The sequence below is a fragment of the Ciconia boyciana genome, chromosome 3 (genome assembly GCF_034638445.1).
Source record: "Ciconia boyciana chromosome 3, ASM3463844v1, whole genome shotgun sequence".
NCBI lineage: Eukaryota > Metazoa > Chordata > Aves > Ciconiiformes > Ciconiidae > Ciconia > Ciconia boyciana.
The window spans coordinates 1,931,640-1,952,739 of record NC_132936.1 but is presented as its reverse complement, the minus strand read 5'-3'; the positions used below and the strand labels follow the sequence as shown (position 1 = coordinate 1,952,739).

General features: G+C 48.7%; 1 protein-coding gene across 4 annotated transcripts in view; it reads left to right on the top strand.

The window, feature by feature from the left end:
• Window positions 1-21,100, top strand: part of NCOA1 (nuclear receptor coactivator 1) — a 184,189-nt gene that overhangs the window by 119,225 nt on the left and 43,864 nt on the right. For all 4 annotated transcript variants that reach the window (XM_072858206.1, XM_072858205.1, XM_072858207.1 and 1 more), the window contains exons 3-4: window positions 280-386; window positions 4,335-4,501. In XM_072858206.1, coding sequence (XP_072714307.1) covers window positions 301-386; window positions 4,335-4,501 — 253 coding nt within the window. In that variant the 5' untranslated portion in view covers window positions 280-300. The remainder of the gene's footprint in view (window positions 1-279; window positions 387-4,334; window positions 4,502-21,100) is intronic.

Below are 21,100 nucleotides of genomic sequence, written 5' to 3'. Positions count from 1 at the left end.
TCAGTCTGTGATGTAAGGACAGTGGTGCTGGTGATGAGGGCTTGCTTGGCCAACAGGTGACTGGGGGACACCAAAAGGAGGGTAACGTGATCGCATGTTGTCTTCCCTTCGCACCGTTTCCTTCACAAACAAGGCATCAATTCAATAAGAACGACTTGCGTTCGGTTAGTTACCTCTTCAGAGGTCACTTGGTCCATGTTTTCTGGCTTTGCCACGGAGGAACCGCTCCTCCTGCAGCTGCAAAAAGCTTGTCCTTACCCTGTCTGTCTTTGGTTCCAGGTGCAAAGTAGGTCAACCACCATGAGTGGCCTTGGGGACAGCTCAACGGACCCTGCCAACCCCGACTCTCGGAAGAGGAAAGGCTCGCCCTGTGATACAGCCCAGAGGTACGTGCGCTGCTCCCAATCTGTCCCCTGCCGCGGCTACTTTGTCATTCCCACTGCGTCGCTCCGTCCCGTCTGCTCGAGCAGATGGAGCCGGGTTTCAGCCACTCGGAAACGTTCACACTTCCCACCAGAACTTCGCTTTGCTTTTAGCGGTGGCTGCAATGGAAGATGGAGCATGATGGAAATGCAGCTCCCCATCTGCTCTGCTTGTTGTTAGGTGGCAAATGATGATTAGAGGCTCGTTATCAAAGTTAATGTATTGATTTTATAAATTGAGAGCGCTCAGAGCATCGCAAAAGCTTTCTCGGGATAAATTTGGGGGAGATACTTCTGTGAGGTCTGCAGATCATCCCAAGCCTTCTGCCTCTTCACGCCAGATTCCCAAGAAATCCGTGTTTTTGTAATATTCAGAAACTCCGGTGGAAACCCTCTTGCTCCATGGTGCAATTACAAAACAGAAAATATTTCTGTCTGGAGTATCTTCATTTCTGTGTGCTCATGCAGACTGCTTCAAAGCTCAGCTCACTGCAGAAAGGCACCTTATTCTTATGACTGAGCCTTCCCGTCCCAGCTACCTTGCCACCTGATTTAAGACTACAAAGTCCTAGACAGAGGCAGTTGTGATCTCCTTCCACAGGCTTTTCCAGGCTCCCTGTAAATCCTGTGCATCTTTTTCTATGGCGATATAGTAAGGATGAACGTATGGTGCTGCTGCTGCCTCCATGTCTCTGCTGCCTGGGATGCTGTTTTGCTTGTCGTCGCAGAATATTGATGCACTGAGCAAACCCCAGGTGTATTTTCTATCACTTACAGCTCATACATGATATTCTAGACAATAAATGTAAAGGCTACGCTGTTCCAGTAGAGAGACATTAAGAGGTTGTTTGAGGATTTTGTTTATTGCAGTTTTTGGCTGCAACATCTCCCTTCTGGAGAGTTCACACAGCTTCTTACAGAGGCTCTGTGGTTCATGGCTTAGCCGTGTGCCATTAAAGGAGTAATAATTACAGAACATGTTTTGATAGCACTTGTAGCTGTCTTATTCCTAACAAATACTTCTGTAATCACACGAAATATTTCCCTTTCTGGCTGAGTCATTTGAGTCAGAGCTCTGCAGCCCTTGCTGCTGTCTCCAGGCTGGTCTCGGAGCCGGTCCTCGCCCCGGAGGTGAGTGCGGGGTGGAGCTGTTGGTCCTTGGGTCCAAGCAAGGTGGGCTTGGACGCCTCTTCTTGAAGGAACTGCTCTCCAGATGGCTGAGCACATCTTTGCTTCGTCTGGTCTGCCTTTGGAAAGCAGATCTCTTGTGGTTTCCTAACCCCTAAGCACCCCAAGAAAGCCTTCTGCTGCCGACACCAGGGTTCTTTCAAAATACGAGGAACGAACTGATAATAGAGAAGCAGAAACTTCTGGATGAAGGACTCTCCTTCCTTCTCCAAGCACAACGAGTTTTCACATCCACAAAGCACCTACAAGCATTTTTAGAAGGGTCGACTCAAACACTTGTCATTGGGTTGGCTATCCAACCCCGAACCCTGGAGCTGAACATTTTACTAAAATCCAGAAGGGACGTCCTCACCAGTGCTGTGTCTTTCTTCCTTCAGCCCGTCTCCTGACTCGCAGCCGTGGCAGGGAGGGACCTCGTCCTCCTCCCTGAGCTGGCCAGAGTCCTCCGTAACGTACTCCGGAGCAAAGTGAACTTCAAAACTCCTTTGTTAAAACCTGGAACGTTTAACTATTGCTTTTGATGATACTTGGGAGTCATAAAGAACAGCCCACTGCTGTAATATTCTCATGATGCTTTTATGTAAGGAAAATTGGCCAATTTTCCCTCCTACAATTTGAAAGTTGCCACAGCAACAGCAACATTAAGGGTTTTCATGAAATGAGCTCACCCACAACAGAGGGAAATTTTTTTCTCTCCCCTCTGCTATTGCTTTTGGTTCACAGGGAGAGCTAGCAATTAATTTGACCTTAACTAAAATACTCACTCAGCTCCTTCGAGAAGCATTTGCCTGCCCATTGCCAGGGAGCATGCCAGCGCTGGTGTCACCGATACCTGTGCAAAAAGAGGCCGAGGTCCATGGCTGGACCCAGCACTTCTGCAGCAGGTGGACATCCAACCTGCCTCCATGAAGCTCTTTTTGCTGCCTGTGACCCCTTAGCACCCGTTGGCAGCTGCCTGCTGGGGAAGCGAGGGGTCCTGCGCCCACCCGAGCCCATTGCAGAGGAGTTTCCAAGTCACGCTGCATGTCTCCCGTGGAAAGTCTCGCTTGTGGACTTCATGAGGCTGGTGGCCCGAGCAGAAACACGGCTTGTGTTCTCCACACCCGCAGCTGGCTTTGCCTTTTCTTTTTTCTTTCTTTTTTGATTCTGCTGCTCCACTGAGTTAGAGGAGGGCGAGTCATTCCTGTTGCTTCTCTGGGCAGTCTCACCACCTGGAGAGACATGGGCAGGAGGAGAAGCAAGATGATGGAGAGTGAACCTGGGAGGCAAGGGGAGGCTCATCGTGGAGGCTCATCCCTGCGGTCGTCAGGTATTTTCATGTGAGAGCAAGTTTAAGCAGCAGTAAAATGCCCAAGAGACAACGCCTACCTGTCAGACCTGGATATTGAGCTAATAAAGTGGCTGGAATTAGGAAAAAATAAAGAAACGTCTGTGCAGCCTACCTGAGGAGCTCCTTAGAGAGGAGAGCTGGTGTTGTCTCGTCCCCTTTTGGGCAGATATGGTTTCTAAAGGGTCTCTGCAGAGTTATCAGAGTATATTCATGCTCTGGTTGACTTGCGCTCTCAGCAGATAAAATAAACCAAAACCTCTCCTTGAAGCCTTCAGCTGTTAGCGGAGCTTGTTTGGCCCCGTAGCACAAGCCAGAGCACATCTGTGGTGGGACACAAATCTCCTACCGAGCCGGACTTTTGGAATCAGCTTTTGTAACCAGTGTTTTCGCAGCCCCTCCGTGAGCGGTGGGGCCTCTTTGAGGCCAGAAGCATCTCGCCATACCCGCAGGCATCTCAGCAGCTTCTTGGTGTCCAGTAAATAATAGGGATTTTCAGGCAATACTCCTCACATAGAGTGCTGGGCATCCTGTGGAGGTTGTAACAAAAAATTAGGTGGCTTATTGAAAACCAACCTGATAAAAGGCATCGCAAGCGGAGTAGAGCTGCGTTGGGCATTTTGAGCTGTCCTCATTTCATCCCGTGGTTGATGTAGTGGAAGGTATTTAGGGAAAATGTGTCTGTCCCATATGCACAGTTTGTTTTGGTGGCTTTGATGCTTATAATGTCTTTGGTAAATGAATGTGTTACAGTGTCCAGGGTGGCTTCAATGATGGCCATGTCATAGCATGTAAATAATGCTGTCTCAATTCCCAGAATGTAGAAGTAGTTGATGGGAGAGCATTGGGCTTCTGCAGCAGCCGGGAGCTAAAAAAAAAGCTGCTTTTACTGGGACAGAAAGGTTGATCTCATGAATATTTTTCATCTTCCTCTTGTCACCGTTGATTCAGATTTTCACTTTGGTGATCTCCGGTGGATGTTGTTAACCTTTATGTGTGAATTTAGGATTAAACTTGGCGTCAGCTGGAATAGTGGCTGTGGAAAAATAAGAGGCTGTATATAACTATTTTTTATTATTTTTGTTATAACTCATTTATAACTATTTTTGAGAGGCAGGCAGAGTCCTGAATGTGAGAGGTCTGTTTTTGTTGGGGGTGTCTGGCTAGCCCTATGTATCTCCCTTGGCATTAATTTTGATAATTTTTATGTGCATAAAAATATACAAAAGCCTGAAAGAACTCCCCGGTATTTTGGAGGTATTTGGATTATAGCACAGTCATCACTCCAGCCAGTAGTTGTATTTTTGGGTTCTTGTCCAGTGCCCAGGTGTGACTAGACTGAGCAGTAGGAAAAACTCATTAACGTGACTTTTAATTATTTTTTCTTTCTCTAACAGCAATGAAAAGCGGCGACGGGAACAGGAGAACAAATATTTAGAGGAGCTGGCGGAGCTGCTGTCTGCAAACATCGGGGACATCGACACTCTGAGTGTCAAACCCGACAAATGCAAGATCCTAAAGAAGACGGTTGATCAGATCCAGCAGATGAAGAGGTTGGAGCAAGGTAAGGCGGCAGCCTCCTGCCTTGGCTTGTCGGGAAGCTTCAGAGTAAGATTGTTCTCCTGCTACCCTTCAGACACTAGATTGCAGCAGATAATCATGACTTAATTCATGAAAAATCATGACATAATCGTTCTATTTGCAATAGTTTTCCTTCTCCCACTTTTATGAAAGCAGTAATACAAAAGGGAATGCTTTACCTTCATCGCTTGGCTTGTTTAAGGTGCCACCTTTGTTTCTGATGCAAGGTGGCACTTTATTCCGTGTTTGTGATTCATCCTGAAATTATTCCTTAGATTAAAATAATTAGAAGTGCTCGTTAAGCTTTCAGGATCAGGCCCATTAAGTGCTTATCAGCAATACTGCTATTAACTGCGTGCAGAAACCCCGTTTTATAGCTAGGTAAGGTGAAGGACAGATAGCTCTGCCACATGCTGTGCAAGACTTGGTGAAGAACCACGTAGCCTGGTCAGATCTGTTCTCCTGCCAACCAGACCGATTAGAGGGGGCGTTGATCCACCTCCCACCGGTGAATACGGCACTGTAACCGGTCAACAAAGAAGAGATGCTTGAGAAGCCATATCAAGGTTAAAATTCACCCCGAGTGTCAACTCATAGACTGAAATGTAGAAGTCCAAAGGGCTCAAGCGATGCACAGGAGAAGGGGCGAGGTGTATTAAGGAGGCAGTAGGACTTGATCAGGTCCTTGCAACCCCAGCATCCCTCCTGGAGCTGCTGCAGGTGGGCTGCAGTTGCTTGGCATCATGCCCGCTACGGGCTGCCCATCTCGTGCGCTCAAATACTTTGTCCTTCGTGCAAATACTTTGTCCTTCGTGCAAACACTTTGTCCTTCGTGCACAAGGTGAATTCCGCTCAGTATTAGCGCTGAGAGCGCGTCATCCGTCAAACGTTGCCTTTGCCAAAGCTCCCGCCACACGCTCTGAGCGGAACGGTGTTGCCTGATAACAGATGTTAAATTTTTCCCAAACCCCGTGGCTGGAACATGGGTATGCACGCACAGGCGCTCCATACAATCACAGAACGGTTTGGGCTGGAAGGGACTGTTAAAGGCCATCCAGTCCAACCCCCTGCAAGAGCAGGGACATCTTCAACCAGAGCAGGTTGCTCAGAGCCCCGGCCAACCTGCCCTGGAATGTTTCCAGGGATGGGGCATCGACCACCTCTCTGGGCAACCTGGGCCAGTGTCTCACCACCCTCAGCGTAAAACATTTCTTCCTTAGATCTAGTCTGAATCTCCCCTCTTTTAGTTGAAGCCAGGCATTGCCGTAGGTCCTCCCAGCTCGCTATTATTTTAGGCACCAAATTATGGAGCAAGCACGGCGGCAAAACATTCAGCTCACGTTGCACAGGCTGCCCAAGCTTCCCGATGAACCAGGACGACGGCTTTTAGATTTCATTCATGGCGTGCCCGGGCTCTGAAAGGAGTTTGGTAGCGGGTGAGTACGCCCAGGTTCCTGCTCGCTGCCACTTCCCTGTTCATTAGTTTTCTTGACATTGCACAGCAGGGCTGAACATTAACTAGGACAAGCACTACTTAAAAATATTATGCCTTGAGCTTTGCTCTGTATTGCCGGCTTATCTAGTGCGGCGCCAAATTACTGAAGAAAAGAAACTTCACCTGTATTTGCTCATAGCAGTTTACTGTGAGAGCATTTTATATGAGGAGGTAGGAAAAATATGGCAAAAAGTCAGAATATTTGTGGCCAGAGACAATTTTCTGTCCTCGTAGCTATATCACGTGTTAGACGTTGTGTTTCCCTGCCTGTGTCCTTCCTCCTCCTCTCTGTTTCTCAGCCATAAACCCGATTAATATTTGCTAACAGTTGCGAGTGGGGTTTTGCTGCTATAGTATTGTGAACGGTGACGTATCCTGCAGCATTGTCCGTGCTCCTTCTAATGCTCCGTTAGGAAACCCACTTGGAGACGTGATTTCATGTAACAGAGAGGAGCCGGGGAGTTTGGACTTTGCAGCGATGTGTAACAGCGGGCTCAGGACGTCCCAGCAAACGATGCTGTTAAGCCCAATAATAAGCAAAACCCATAAGCACCGGGAAAAATGATGCTAAACCTCGTAGCAGAGCAGATTTCAATGAAAAAACAGCCAACGTCCTGTCATTAATCTCATTTGGAAAATGTGCCAAGCGCAGAGCTGGGGAGCTTGGGAGGGGGCAGGTGGCAGCGCCGGGGGAGCGGGGACATCCCGGGGCAGGGGCATCATCCTGCTGCCAGCCCTGGAGGGTTTGGAGGGTGCATCCCACCAGGTCTCCCCACCCTGCACCTCTGCCGAGGGTCGTCCTCGGTTTTAACCCACAAAGGGGTGGAAGAGCCGGTAGAAGCTTGCAGATGGATAGCACGCAGGGGCTGAGCCCTCCCTCCCATCCCCCTGCCTGCTGGGCTGCTATTTAAAGTATGAAGCAAATGCTTTTAGAAAAGATTCCTAGGTCTGGACACCTTCCAATGTTAGTAATGTACAGTTGGCAGAACAAGCAGTTTGCGGCTGTGGCAGCAACCTGAAATTCATCTGCCAAGACAGCAATAAACGCAGCAGAGGAAGAGGCCAGACAGTTAATTTTTCAGCCTTTGTCCGTCCCGCAAAAGTTTTTTTGATTTTTTCGAGTCGGGTGGTTTGGGTGTTGGAGCCCTGGACGGTGCTTGCGTGCAGTCGCTCGCTGGGGAAGGAGGAGAAAAGGCCACTGATGTCTCCTGGGCGGTGTGGAGGTCAGCAAGGAGATCTCTCTAAGCATCCTGCCCGGGCTCCACGGGGCAGCGGTCCATCCGTGCGGACCTCCCTCCCCTTTGCCTTCACATTGGCGTCATGCCCAGCACATGGATGCCGGAGGTCCTCTCCTGGGGTGGGTCCTCTGCTGCAGAGCCATGCTGTGAGATGGAGCTGATGTCCATCCATCACGCGGAGGTGAGCTCGCCCAAGGTTGTTCTAATTCAGAGCAGTGCTGCTGCGGTCAAAACCCGATGGATGGAGGCGAGCTGGACAGCTTCGCTGCTCAACATGCGTCACTCTTTGGCTTGTAGGGTTAGCAGAGGTGGTGTAAAGGCCGTTAGAAGAAGCCATCACGGCAGCCTGGTGGAGCTGTGATGGAGTCAGGAGGCTGCAGGACGGGGAGGAGGCTCGGTTGCCTCTGAGAAGGCGGCCAGTGCATGGTTGCAAATGCAAAAATAAGGCATCTTGGTCATACAGGAGAGTACAAAAATGAGCAGAGATATTGGAAAAGCCGCGTTGATGCACGGACCACCACTTGTTTTGTTCCTTTTCTGTAAAATGATGTAATACTTGATGCTTACCCTGCAAGTGTGGTGGAGGTCGGGGTCACCCCTGCCCCGAGGAGAGGCAGAGCCTCGGCATCCAATGCCCCTGCGACACCAGGCTCTGCGGTGGCAGGCGGGGTCCAGAAAGTCCTTTTTTTCCCCTGGATTTTTTTTTTAATTAAATGCCCCAGTTTTGTGAGGGTGATAACCTTTGGTTTACGGAAGGGGTGATGAGCAGCGTGCAGAGATCTGACGGAGATGGGAGCTGGCGGAGGAGTCATCTCATCTCCCTTGTAGAGCTCCCAACCTTGGCAGTGTCCTTTTTAAGATGAAGCCACCAAGTCTTTTCCCAAAAGCCCTCTCCATTGATAGGCTGCTTAATTTCCTTCCAGAGCAGGAGTATAAATGCAGCACCTTAATAGAATAAATCAAATAGTATTGAGCTTTTCATTACGCTGCCTACAAACTCAAACAGCCGCAGAGGGTTGCCCTTGAAACACCTCCTAAGGCATCGCAAGTGACTCTACCACCGCCGGCGTCCAAGGGACCTCCTTCCCCCCGTCCTTCCTGCGTTTGCTCATCACCGCTCGCTGGCGGTCTCTCCCGCTGTGCCGCCGTATGTTTGGCTTCTGCAGGAATCGATGCGCAGAGCCGGCAGCTACCTGGTCCAGGAGCAGCCGCGGCACGGCTCCCGGCCCCGCCAGGACGCATGGGGCGATGCTCATGAGCTTCTGGTCCTGCGAGGTCCAAAAGCCCCAGCAGATTTACTCTGTAGTTGCCAAAATGAAGGATTTATTCTGTGTTTGCTTGGATTTGTACAACTTAGCTTGTCTCATGAAGGACCCCGAGTCACTGCGTGCCTTTGCAGTGCAAGGCTTCTTAGGGCGATGGAGGGTTGTATGACCTCACGTATGACACCTTCAGCCGCCGTGAAGCCTGGCTTTTCAGTGGCGGAGCTGATGAATTTGTTCTTATAGATGTATAAGGAAAAAAAAATGCAGATCTTTATTAATGCAGTTTTATTCTGTAATAATGCTACAGAATAGTGACCTGATTTTGGGATGTTTTAAAAAGGCACCAGGCGAAGAATTAGCTTTCTTTCCCAAATGTTACTGTGTTAACCTGCAAAGATGACCCTCAGTTTTTAAGTTGAGTTACTTCGGGCAGGGAGAGGGGAAGACTGTTTCTTGAGCCTTTACTTTAATAATTTTCAGAGGTTTTAGGGATAAGAGCATTTCTGTCTCTTCTCAGACTACAAAAAAATTCCACAACTTGTTCTTCTGCTGCATGGACGTGTCCTGTTTTGGGTCCAACAAAACCATGGAGCAGTTGTGTCCTCCTGGCATCTTTTTATTTGTTGTTTTTTTTTTTCCTGAAGTGTGGCCATAATAAGACAGGCTCCTTCAGGCAAGTTTGTGCTCCTTTGTCACTAGGGCACATCAACCCAAAAAGAAGAGGACCCTTAATTTAAGAGCCCCCCATTTGGAGGTTAACCTACTTGGGAAAGTAATTTTCCTTTTGGGTAAATACAGTAGGTTAATTAAGTGAAGTATATGAAATAATTATTGATTTTGGCTGCTCTGTTGCGTATGATCATTGGGCTGTCAGTGGCTTTCCTTTAATTAAGTTCCCCTGCTGTCTTGTCATATGCTTAGATTTGGCCCTGGATTTATTTTGTGATATACATGTACAGCTTCTAGCGCAGAGAGGTCCTGGGTCCTCAGTGGGACGTATGGAAGCCTCTTTAAAACAAATGCTGAGTTTCTTCTTGGATTTGGGAATGCCAACACATGGTGAGCTTTAAAAAGACAACAGAAAAGCCTTGGCTTTGTGTTTAGCGGTGGTCAGAAAATGGTGAAGTGGTGGCTTGGGAAGAGGCTTCTCCCACAGCCTGCAACAGCAGCGTGAGGTTTTGGGAGGAGGAGAGGAGGAGACCTTGTCCTCGGGCGCTGAGTCAAGAGCCCCTTCTTGTCCCAGCAGCTGAGTGATGTGGTACGTTTTTAAAGATCATAAAATTACTCCCATAAAACCACAAAGCGAGTAATTGCGTGCAATGCGTGGAAGCAAGTCACAGAGCCGAGGCCCCTTGGCGAGCTTTACCCCAAAGCAGAGGAACCCAGTGCAGAGCAATTAAAGGCTTTCAGCTGGTTTCTTCTGCCCAGGTCCAGGCTCCCACGTTACACTCAGTCAACAGGGTTTTGTGTCCACAGCCCCTGGGGACGGAGCTCTACGTGGACTTCCATTAGCTTTGGGGAAATATCTAGCCCAAGTCCGTGTTACTGAGTCTGCAAAGGAGCTGGACATCTCCAGTGCAGGAGTGGAAGGAGCCTTTGGGACCTTCTCCCTCCCTTGGCTTTATTTTGCCACGATAATGTAGTTGAAGTCTTTAGGCTTTTTTTGTTTTTTTCTGTTTAGGATCCTCCTAAATTATCTGCATATGCTTCTTTCACCAACTCCAAGTTGAACACATCTTTCTTGACATGCATTGAATCGTAGGCAGTATTTCCAGTTTCTGATTAAACTTCTCAGGTCCTTGGAGCTGCTGCCTCCACACCACCAAGGGAAAGCGCCTTCTGCATAACGTGCTCTGCCTTCTTTATGCTTGCATTATTTCTTGCATTTTATATTTTTGACTACTCTTTCATTTCAGCTCTTCCCTCTCTCTATATTGTAATCCAGTATCCTCTTGGAGAAGTCTAACGTTTTACCTGGGCGCTGGCAATCTCTCTGTCCGGCTGGAGCCATCTCATTTCCATAAAGCTTATTTCCATTTCTGATAGTGGTGGTGTTTGACGAATGGTCTCAAAGCAGGGTCAGCTCTGAGATCAGCCCAGGTTGCTGAAGGCTTTACCCTCCTGGGCTTTGGAAGTCCCCAAGGATGGAGAAGCACAAGTGCTCTGGGCAACCTGCTCCAACACTTGGCTGGCCTCGTGGTGAACAAGAATTTCCTCATATCCCCCCTGAACATCTCTTGTTTCACTTCCACCCATTGCTTCTCATCTTCTCACCATGCATCACTGTGAAGAGCCTGGCTCCATCACCTCCATAACTTCTTGTAGGCGTGGGCAGGCTGCTGTCAGGTGCCCCAAAGCTATCCCTTCTCCAGGCTGAGCAAACCCCTTCCCTTGGCCTCTGGTCTCAGGATCAGTGCTCCAGCCCTGACCATCTTGGTGGCCTCCACTGAATTCACTCCGGTTTGCCTTACACTGGGGTCCCAAAACTGGGGACGCAGTATCTGGTGGTCACCTAGATGTGGTGCCCAGGCTGGCCATGCAGATGGAGCAAGTTGAAGACAGGAGCCAGTGGCTGCTCTACCAAGTACAGGTTGCCATCAGGAGAGCCAGTGGGGAGAGAGGTCCTAGGGACTCTGGACCCCAGGGATGCATTCCCATATCACATCAGAGCTCCTTCCTTGGTGGCCTGGAGAGCTGCCCAAGGTGGGTGTTGCTGCCAGGAGGGCAAGGTGACAGCACGCCATTACTGCTGCCTTTCTCCCTTGCATGCAGAAATTGAGATAAACTTAAACTATTAGATTCAGAGAATTCAAGTGTAATTTTTGGTAGCTTTTATGTGCTGACTCAACACGGAGGTCCTTCAGTGGACCCAAAAGAGGACACTTTCACGCAGTGGAAGAACAAGTCGTAGAGTTTTTGCATAGTCAGAGAAGAGATGGAAACCCCAGTACTTGGAAAATCATTAAAGTGAAGTCTCAAGAAATAGCTGGAGCTCAAAGCATCCCAGCTTTCAAGGCCAGTGATGTATTATAAACAGAAGCTTAGGTCTAACATTTGAGGTTTGACTGAAGAACAAAAGCAAGCAGCAGAATGGCATCTGAGGAGCAATGTAAGTGGAAATGTCTCCTGGAAATGGAGTAAATGAAAACCGCTTTAAGGGGTTTACATTAATTAAAGGATTTTTTTAATTAATTAATTAAAACCACATTAAGGTTTGTGTCAAATCTAAAATTAGGTTGGAATCTCTTCAGGCTACAACTGTCAGCCTGGTGCTGTAGTCTCCTCTTTAAATGCATTGACTTTATTGGAGTTATCCTGGTTTTGTTTGCTTCAAGGGAGGTCAGAAAAGGGGAGCTTTGCTTTTGCCTTAGAACGGTGTTTTGCAGACTCTGGGTTCCTCCACCTTCATCCCTGAGGTCAAGAAGGACCTTCTCGGCCAGCGGTGCTGTTGCTGGGTGTTTGCAGGTGCTGGGGAAGAAAGTTCTTTCTTCATTCCAAATCTGGTGGTTGGATTAGCCCTGACGGAGCTGCTCGTGCTACTAGAGGGAGGGATGCACACCGCTTTCATCCCGTCTCAGCGGCCAATTTTTCACTGTATGTTAGAGGGCTACAGAGAAAGAAAAACAACCAAACCCTGGAGGCCAGGTTAGACATCAGCAGGGAGGGGGAATTCCTCCTTGGCTTCGGTAGGTGCCCACTGAAAGCCCTCAAGTGTGAGGCTGATCCAAGGTAAACAGAGTACAAACAGATCCAGTCCTTTTAACTGTTTAACTTCATCCTTTCAGAATCCTTCTGAGATCCTGAAGAGATTGAAACCACCTGCTCGTTTTCGGTGGAAATGAGTTTCGGATCATTTCTGTGCCAGCGTTGCCCTTTAACTTGGTTTATTCTGCCTTCTGTTTGGTAATTACCGCCCTTCCCTAATGTATTTTTATGAAGTTGTTCCTCTTGTTCTCTACCTTTGTTTGACTTGTCCAACAAACCAAGCTCTCCTAGGATCTTGGTGTCAGATACTTATGCCTTTCCTTTAATCAACCCAGCAGCTCTTTTCTGTACTTCTTCCAGCTGAACTTCATTTTTCTTGAGTGAATTGGCCCAGACTGTCATGATTTTTCTTACCAGATCTTACCAGTAGCATTAGGTTGTTGCTGGTACCGCTCCTGGTATGCTGGAGGTAATGGTGGTTGTCTTCTCTTGTCACCTCCCTTAAGCCATCCCCAACTTTTAGCCAAAGCTGGCGTTCTTGGTTGATGAGTACGTGACCGTCAAGTAGCAGAAAGTGGGAGAAATTAGCACAGTTTAGCAGAGCAATTGGGTGGTTTTTCTGCTATTTGGTCCTCTGTCATGTGAACGCGCCAACCCAGCCTCGAGTTAGTGTGTATTTTCTCCCTGCACCTTACTCAGGTGCCAGAGGAACGCCACTGGTGACCTCTCCTCAGCCTGATGGAACACCTTTATTCTGAAAATTGAGTTTCATGGAGCTTCTTGGGAGTCTCTGCTAGATCTCATCTTCTGATCTGCTGTTCAACATCTTCATGGATGTGGAAGGACATAGAAAATCATTGCTAGACCAATACAGGATGGGCATACAGGGGTGCTGGATGGATGGTATCCCAGGAAATGGTGCTTTTCAAGAAGATCTGAAGATCCTGGAAGTGAAGGCAGTCAATGTGAACTTGGGATGCGATGAAAAGCAAGGTGGACTTCTCTTGGGTGATGTGACGTGTGCATGGAGTTGGTGGGACAAAACTGGAGCTCAGGCATGGTATCCAAGCTGGAAGGAGATTGCAAAATCCAGAGAAGGCGGAGAGGAGAGCCACGGAAATGAGCTGGGGGCTGGAGAAAATGTCTTGCAGCTTGGAAGGTTGAAGAGCTCTGTTGAGTGTATTGGGGGGGGGGGAAGGAGTGGGGACATGGTGATGACACTATAAACATTAACAAGAATGGAAAATGCTGGCTAGTAAAGTGGTTTTTAAATCCAGCATAACAGAGAATGACTCAAAGCTGAAGCCAGACAAAAACAAATTAGGACTCGGGCCCAGAGTTACAACTGGGAGGGTGATTGCTTTGGGAACTAGCTGCCAAGGGAAGTGGTGGGTTGTGTCAGGTTTTGGCCAAACAGAAGTTCAGGGCTCATGGTGGTGGAAGTGGGTGATCTTCGATGGCTCTGCGATATTCATGAAGTCAGACTGGCCAATCTAGTGATCTCTACTGGCCTTCATCTCTATAAATCTGAAATTTTTGATTTTGAAAAATGCCTCAAGAGCTGGATCCCCATCCACAGCAGTGACTTCTGCCAGCGCAAAGCTGGGGCGAGAGTCCTCGCTTTGCTTCCCGAGCATCTCCGTGGGTCCTCTGCCCCACGCTCCATCCTGCGCCCTTCCCGGGATTAAAACCTCCCCGTTATCAGAGTAATTAATTGCACCTCGCGTACGAGGGGCGAAGAGTTTGTTGGAGCAGGATCGGGGAATTTCACACCCTCCCCTTCTCCGCAGTTTGGTTTCAACGTGAAATGTTAAATGGATTGCATCCCTGCCCACGCTCTCCGCAGACATTTGTGAAGTCTGTCTCTCCGTATCCTCTGGAATCTGTTTTATATCAGGGATTGATTTCAGATACAAACTCCCCCAGGTCAGTACTATAAAAATCTCTGCCTGTGCAGCAACACCAGGGAGCATCCTCTGTATATGTTTATTTTATGGAGCCATACCACCTACAAAGCATGTCAATAAAATTCTCATCCCTGCTCTGACAGTTTTAATCTAGCTGGCAGCTTAAATATAGACCAAGGGGAAGGGGAGGCTGCTAAGAATTGCACAGACCTCTCCAAACGGTGCCTTTATTTTAACAAGTGAACATTTGGTTATTACATCCTCAAGCTTTTAAACATCTCACACTGTCAAGAACTAATAAATCCTTTAGCACCTCGCCGTAAGAACAGGATCTGATAGGATGTAACAGGCATGTGGATCATACGGAGAGTCATAAACCACCTGTAGAAATCACTCCTCCTCTTGCCTTCTGCTGTGCCAGATTAGCTTTTTTTTCCCCCTCTTTTTTTTTTTTCCCTTCTCCTTGATTCAGTCTCTTTTTTAAGAGAGCAGGAAAAAATCCCCTTTCTTTAAAGCCCTTTTCCTGGCCCTCCTTACCCTTCGTAGACATGGACAAAACCTATTTTAAGATTCTTCTTCCCCCGGGATGGCACCCCAGCAGGATTTTGCCTCCTCTAAGCTTGTCCTCCCTCTGCTCTGGAGCCCGGTTCATTTGGCTGACGATCAGAAAGAGGCTCATCCTTCCCATGAGCTGGCATCCCTTTGGGTGCAGGAGCAGGACGACAGGGGTCCGTCCCACCTCTCTTCTAGCAACCGCGATGGAGGCATCTCATCTGAGCTAGTCATCAAGTATCCTGTGCAAGAGAGGGGGTTCAGAGGGAAGCTCACCCCAGCGCATCTCTGCAAGTGCCCATCTCGATTATTGACCCATCAGAGCGCCCGGCAGCGCCAGCATTGCCATGCCTAAAAAGCAAGAAGTAACACAATAAACCTCTTTCTTATGGGAAAAAAAAAACCCCACGCTTGGAGCCAGCCGTGCAAGTCCTTCCGTTTTCATTTCAGATTTTCCCCTGAACAAACTTTTATAGACCTTAATCCTCCTAATGCTCCTGCAAGCAGAGGAAATAAAGGGAGATTTGTACAAGGAGATAATAGCTTTTATTACGCTGGGCGGTATGGTTGGGCAAAGCAAACTTGCTGGGACACGAGTGTGAGAGATGCAGGAGTAGTCTCGCTCCCTCTGGGGCCACGGTATTCCCCGGTGCCCAGCTGCCGAGCTCCTCATCTGGTTTCCTCTGCTTCCCCCGAGCCCCACGATTTCGCCACGGGGTGTTTGGTGGCACTTAAAGCCTCACCAGAGCCTTGGGTAGAGAGCCAATGACACCATTTGGATGGTTTTAAATGATATTTCTCACCGTTCCTTCTGCCCTTCTCATTTAGGAAGTCCGCCTTCTAAGACAGGTTTTCATTAATTAATTAAACCACCAGTCTCAGCTAACTACCCTTTAAATCATTAAATCCATATTACAATGAGCGGGGCTGACGAACGCTGGAGTGGTGGATCAGATTCCCCAGGCTGGTGTTTGCCCCGGGTTTGGTGCAGCTGCCGCGCTGAGACAGTGAATTATGTGCATGGATGGTTTCTTATGGGAGCAAGGAATAGTTTGGACCATCCCAAATCTCTGAAATAATGGATATGGTCCTTAAAAAAGTAGTTGCAGGTAGCTGCACCTTGGCCCTAGGTGCAGAACCCCATCGTGTGAGTCTCTGCGGTATTTCCCGGGGGAAAACGAAGGGTGGATGTTCAGCCTTGTTCCTTACTCTCCCGGGCACTCGCCTGCTTCGGGATAGGGAGCACCCGAGAGCTGTGCCTTTGTGCACCCACTGTGAACATCCAGCACCTGGCACGGCACCCGCAGTTCTGCATGTAGTGATGGCACTGGAAGAGTTAAAGTTCATTTTGGAGGTGAGGTCCTCCTGAGCAGGCTCTGTGCAGATCAACAAGAAAGCAGTCTTCACCTGCATGGCTTGGTCTGTCTTCTCCAGGTGGATTCCCATACCAGGAGGCTCCATCTTCTCTGGTGGCTTCCCATACCACATGGCTCCATCTTCTGTACGTAGCTTCCCATACCACATGGCTCCATCTTCTCTACGTAGCTTCCCATACCATGCAGCTCCGTCTTCTCTGGGTGGCTTCCCATACCACGTGTCTCCATCTTCTCTAGGTAGCTTCCCATACCACGTGTCTCCATCTTCTCTAGGTAGCTTCCCATACCACGTGGCTCCAACTTCTCTAGGTAGCTTCCCATACCACATCACTCCATCTTCTCTAGGTAGCTTCCCATACCATGTGGCTCCACCTTCTCTGGGTGGCTTCCCATACCATGCAGCTCCTTCTTTGGGTGACTTCCCATATCAGGAGGCTCTGTCTTCTCTAGGTAGCTTCCCATACCACGTGGCTTGCTCCTGCCCATCCCTGTCCCCCCAGGGGAATCTCACAGCCTGCGGCTGCACCTGCACCTACTGACCACACTGACATGCACGTGTTCCAGCCAGCCCTCGGTTCATTTACGCTGCACCACGAAGCCTGCCTTTACCTCCGACAGATCCCTTTGGCTTAGCAGAAAAAGCAAGTCGATCCCCTCAGTAGCTGCAGATTGACAGCTCTCCCGTTGCAGCCGAGGAGAGACAGATGGGAGGTGCGAGAAAGTCGGGTTTGGAGGAGCGGGGCTGGGGCGGGGAGTGCTGCTCTGTGCATGGGAAGCGTCAGCTCCCCCCTTGTCGCGCTCGAGCTTTGCATTGTCTGCACGCTTTGGCAGGCGTCCCCTTGCCGGTGCAGTTCACATATTCGACGTGCCTGTGCAACTTGAGCGTAAAGCTGGTTTAACGGTTGACACGAGTGAATTTTTAATAGTACCTTCTCATGGACTTTAGCATGCAGTGTACCAGGGCTTCAAGATGCTACATCCTGAGAAAAGACAGTTGGTCTAATTCTTTGCAAAATTAAGTTGGATCGTTAAAACTGTGTTGCGATGTATTTTATGCCTGCGGGAGGAAAATGAAGGCTATGCCAGGGCTGAATTAAAGTTGTAGGGGGGAGCTACGTGTAGCCCTTTCTCATCTCTGCAGATTTGGCCGTGCAGAGTTGACACAGTTTTTGAACGAATTAAATTCTTCAGATTTGAGATAAAAGTTTTTTTCTCCCTTTATTCCTTCCCCCAGCAAGATGGAGATGTTCTACCTGCTTGATCTCAGCGTCGACTATAAAAAAAGTCTCGGCTCCTTATGCCTGTTCTGTCGGCATTCAGCGCTCATTAATTTTGCATTCACTCAGCACCGTATAATTTTTCCTGACATTGTTCAGACAACCAGCCTTTTTTACTTAAGACATCTCGACACCATTAATGTTTAACTCTAAAAGGTGTGAAGACAGAAGGAAATACCCTTTTCCTTCTATTTTAGCGGCAGCACGCTTTGCTCTGTGCTCTTCGCCATTACACAAGGATTTTATCAGACACAGAAAAATAGTTTTCCATATAAACTTTGCCAAAGAAAGTGATGTTTGTTGGTCGGAGCAGGGACCGGTGTCTTGGATCTTAGTCTGTGCTCCTGGTGCTGTCGAGCACTGATGGTGGATGGTGCTCTGCCTTGGGACATGGACAGATGTGCTCTTGCCAGTCCATCTGGAGTCTTTCAAGAGAGAACCACCAGTTGGTGAAGCACCACGGTGTGTGAAAGCAGTATCGGTTGAAGTTACCCTGGTGGCTTTTGGGTTGCGAGCATTCACGTGGCATGTAACAGCATCTCAGCTCACAAGATGTCAATGAACTTCTTAATCCGCTCTAGCAAGAGCTGTAGTGTGTCATTGTGCAGGGGGTTTCTTCAGCTGGAAAATGGGCGTGTTAATGGGGAGCAGTGTCTTAGGCTCGTTAAAGGGAAGCACGTGTCTTGTCCATCCTCCCTGAGGTCCTCACTTGGAAGGATGTCACAGGTTGCCATTCGGTTGAGTGCATAGCGGTGGGTTAGGATGAGGGCAATGCTGGAATATCTTCTTTGTAATTTATAGTAAGGGTCAAATGGGATAAAACAAGACTGCTGATTTATTCGCGTTGTATAGTTCTGAGGAACTTGGTTGTCCTATTGCTGGGTAGATACATGTTTTTAAAAAAAGGCAAAATTCCTGCCCTCAAAATCCTTATCCGCTGTGGGACAGGAGGGAAAACACCAGCTGGAGGAACAGCCAAAACTGGGGACCAGCCCATAGCCATGTGGAAGGTTAATGTCGCTTGAGCTTGGGATCACCAGGCTGAAGACCTGATCTGGCATCAGTTTGTTGTCCACCAGGAGTGGCTGTTTCCCGGAGTTGGTTGTAGACGTGGTGGAGGTGGCTGTAACCCTCCTGCTGATGGGAACTGCTGTCAGCTCTGTGTGGCAAATTGCGCTGAAGCATCGTGGGATGTCGTCCTGGGTTTGAAATATCAATGTTGGAGGGGGTTTTGGGCAAGTGGAAGGGTAAGTCAAGCTGCTGGTCTGTTGTATCTTTTGCTCATATGGCTTAAAAGCTACCTTGAAATCACTAACCTTGATATAAATGTGGTGTCCCACCTGCAAATCTATGCTGGTGGATGAATAAGTCTGTGTGGTTTAGTTCTTTTAGGATTTGATGTTTTATGCAGTGGTTGGAGAGGTTTGTATCTGCTGGGACTAGCCCTGGGCTTTAGTGAGACTTCCCAGAGCCACTGGGGGTGGTAAGGACGGGCTCTTGGGCCGCAGGCAGCGTGGCAAATAGCTGCGAGAGCATTAGATGGAGCCGTCGTCGTTCCTGGTACAGCAGCAATGCTTGGCTGCTTTTTTTGACTGCTTTTCCAGCCAGGCCACAAAGGGAGAAGCTCAGGTGAGACATGGGAGAGCAGCAGGACACCCCCGCTGTCCTGCCCTCCACCGATCTGTCTCCACCATTGGCTCTTTTGATGCAACCGGAGTGGCCACCAGCTTCAGCCCTCAATCCTCACCATCCATGTGGGCACTAGAGCCCGTTTTATACACCCTAAGGGCTTCGTTTCCTCCCTTGGCTGTGTGCCTGGTGAGATGTGTCCTCCTGACGTGTGCCTTTGCATGTGCACTGATGGAAGAATAAGGGTCCAAGATGTGTCTGAAGAACCACTTGGGGCTGTGTCGGTGAGGATGTTTTCTGGGACAGCACAGAAATACTCGGGGCTGAAGTGAGCGCTGTGTTGCCCGCTCTGGAGGTGCCTGGGTTATTTTTTCCAGGGCCAATGTTGGAGTGAGGTGATGAAGTCAGGATTTTGGCTCTCGCCTAAAAAGAGAGAAGAGAGAGAGCAAAACCTGGTTGACTGATGGTTGTAGAGGAAGGGTAGGGGATAACAGCACCCCGCAAAAACCCCGAAAATGAGACTCTATCTTAGAATAAGAATTTGAAAGGGATCAGGCAAATCTCCTCTAAAACTCCCTTTTTCTCTGCTCAGGCCATACGGGAAGCATGAGGCAAGTAGCTCAGGTGGAAACATCTCCATCACAGATGTCCCATGCTCCGTGAGATGGATCTCACTCCGGTGTCTTGGCGCTCCAGCCTGGCGTTGCGGCACACGGTTGGGGAGCACCCTGGGGCTTGTCACCGATAGACCATCATGACGGATGGTGTAAAGCAGGCGAGCGCAGGGCTCTGAAGGAGCTGTGCTGATTTCCAAAAGCCAAGATCTGCTCTTCTATTTCTTGCACTGGTATTTTCAAGCTCTGAATCTCACAGATTGTATTTTTCCACAGTTTTTTAAATTCATAGATCAGATAATTTCCTTCCTCCTACTAGAATAAAAAGTTATACAACCTAAGAGCTGCTGATTTCCATACAGTGTTTTAGAGGAATCTGGTATTTGTGGAAGTGAAGAAGGGAGGACTCTGGGCTGGGTTTTCTGCATCTGCCTCCGTGTGAATATGCTGACGTTAAATAGGTGGGCGTTGGGCAAATCTCAGCTTCCACAGCTTGAATTTTGGTTTAGAGTACCTCCAAAGAAGCCATTGTTGCTGCGGTCCGAGCATGTGCCCCGTAGGCTAAGTAGGATGGTCTTCCTTGGAAGTTGGCTTCATCCCCCAGTTGAGGTTGGATCTTCCTCTACTTGTTGATCCCTAGGGACGGGGAGGAGAGCAGTTGGGCTTGCTGGGACTCAAGAGGATGCTGAAGGTGAGCTCAGGACCTTGGGCCAGACCACCACCACCATCAGGAGCCGGTGATGCTCGGAGGCTTTCCCCCAACACATCCCTAATCTGACATATACCCAAGACATGTCTTCCTCTTTGGGTACCATTTAAAAAACACAAAAGCGTTCCCATTTCTACAGCCCAGGTCCCCTTACCTGCCACTTTACTGTATCAATGCCGTTGTCTTTTTCTTCTTTTGTGTCTTTTTTAAACCAATTTTTTCCTGCCCCACTGGACGGTGCTTTTGGTGCACACCTTCTGCCAAGGAGTTTATTTTTATGGCAGGTTTTTTTTCCGGTTGGGTTTACTGGACTGATGAACCTCGTAGTAGGCACTAATTAATGGCACACCTTTCTGTCACACTCTCGATCTGTGGGTGTGCCGAGTCTGTTCCATCTGATTTTAATTAACTAAAAATCAAACCTCCTCATTTGGGAAATTACAGATGTGGATTTTTTTGCCTCGCTCATCTTTTAAAAAGCAGATAGAGTGAATCCTGGCTGAGATCTGGGGGGTTCAGCTGGCATGGCCCTCGGGGAGGCTGCGGAGCTGTGCCGTATGGGAGCCGTCATGCCTGGTGCTCCATCGTGTTTTCCAGGCATCACATCAACTTCTCCATCTTTCCCTGCTCTATCATCCTTGGTACCCACCGGGGTACCCAACACGCTCTGGGAAAGGCTGCAAGTCCTCCTCGGTTGGACTTTTTGCCTTCGAGCTGTTGAATTTTTAATAGAAAAGTCCAAACCCAAAGACTTTTTGGGCTTCTATCATAAGAAATGAAAAACGAACGTTGCCCATAGAAATCTTGGGTTGAAA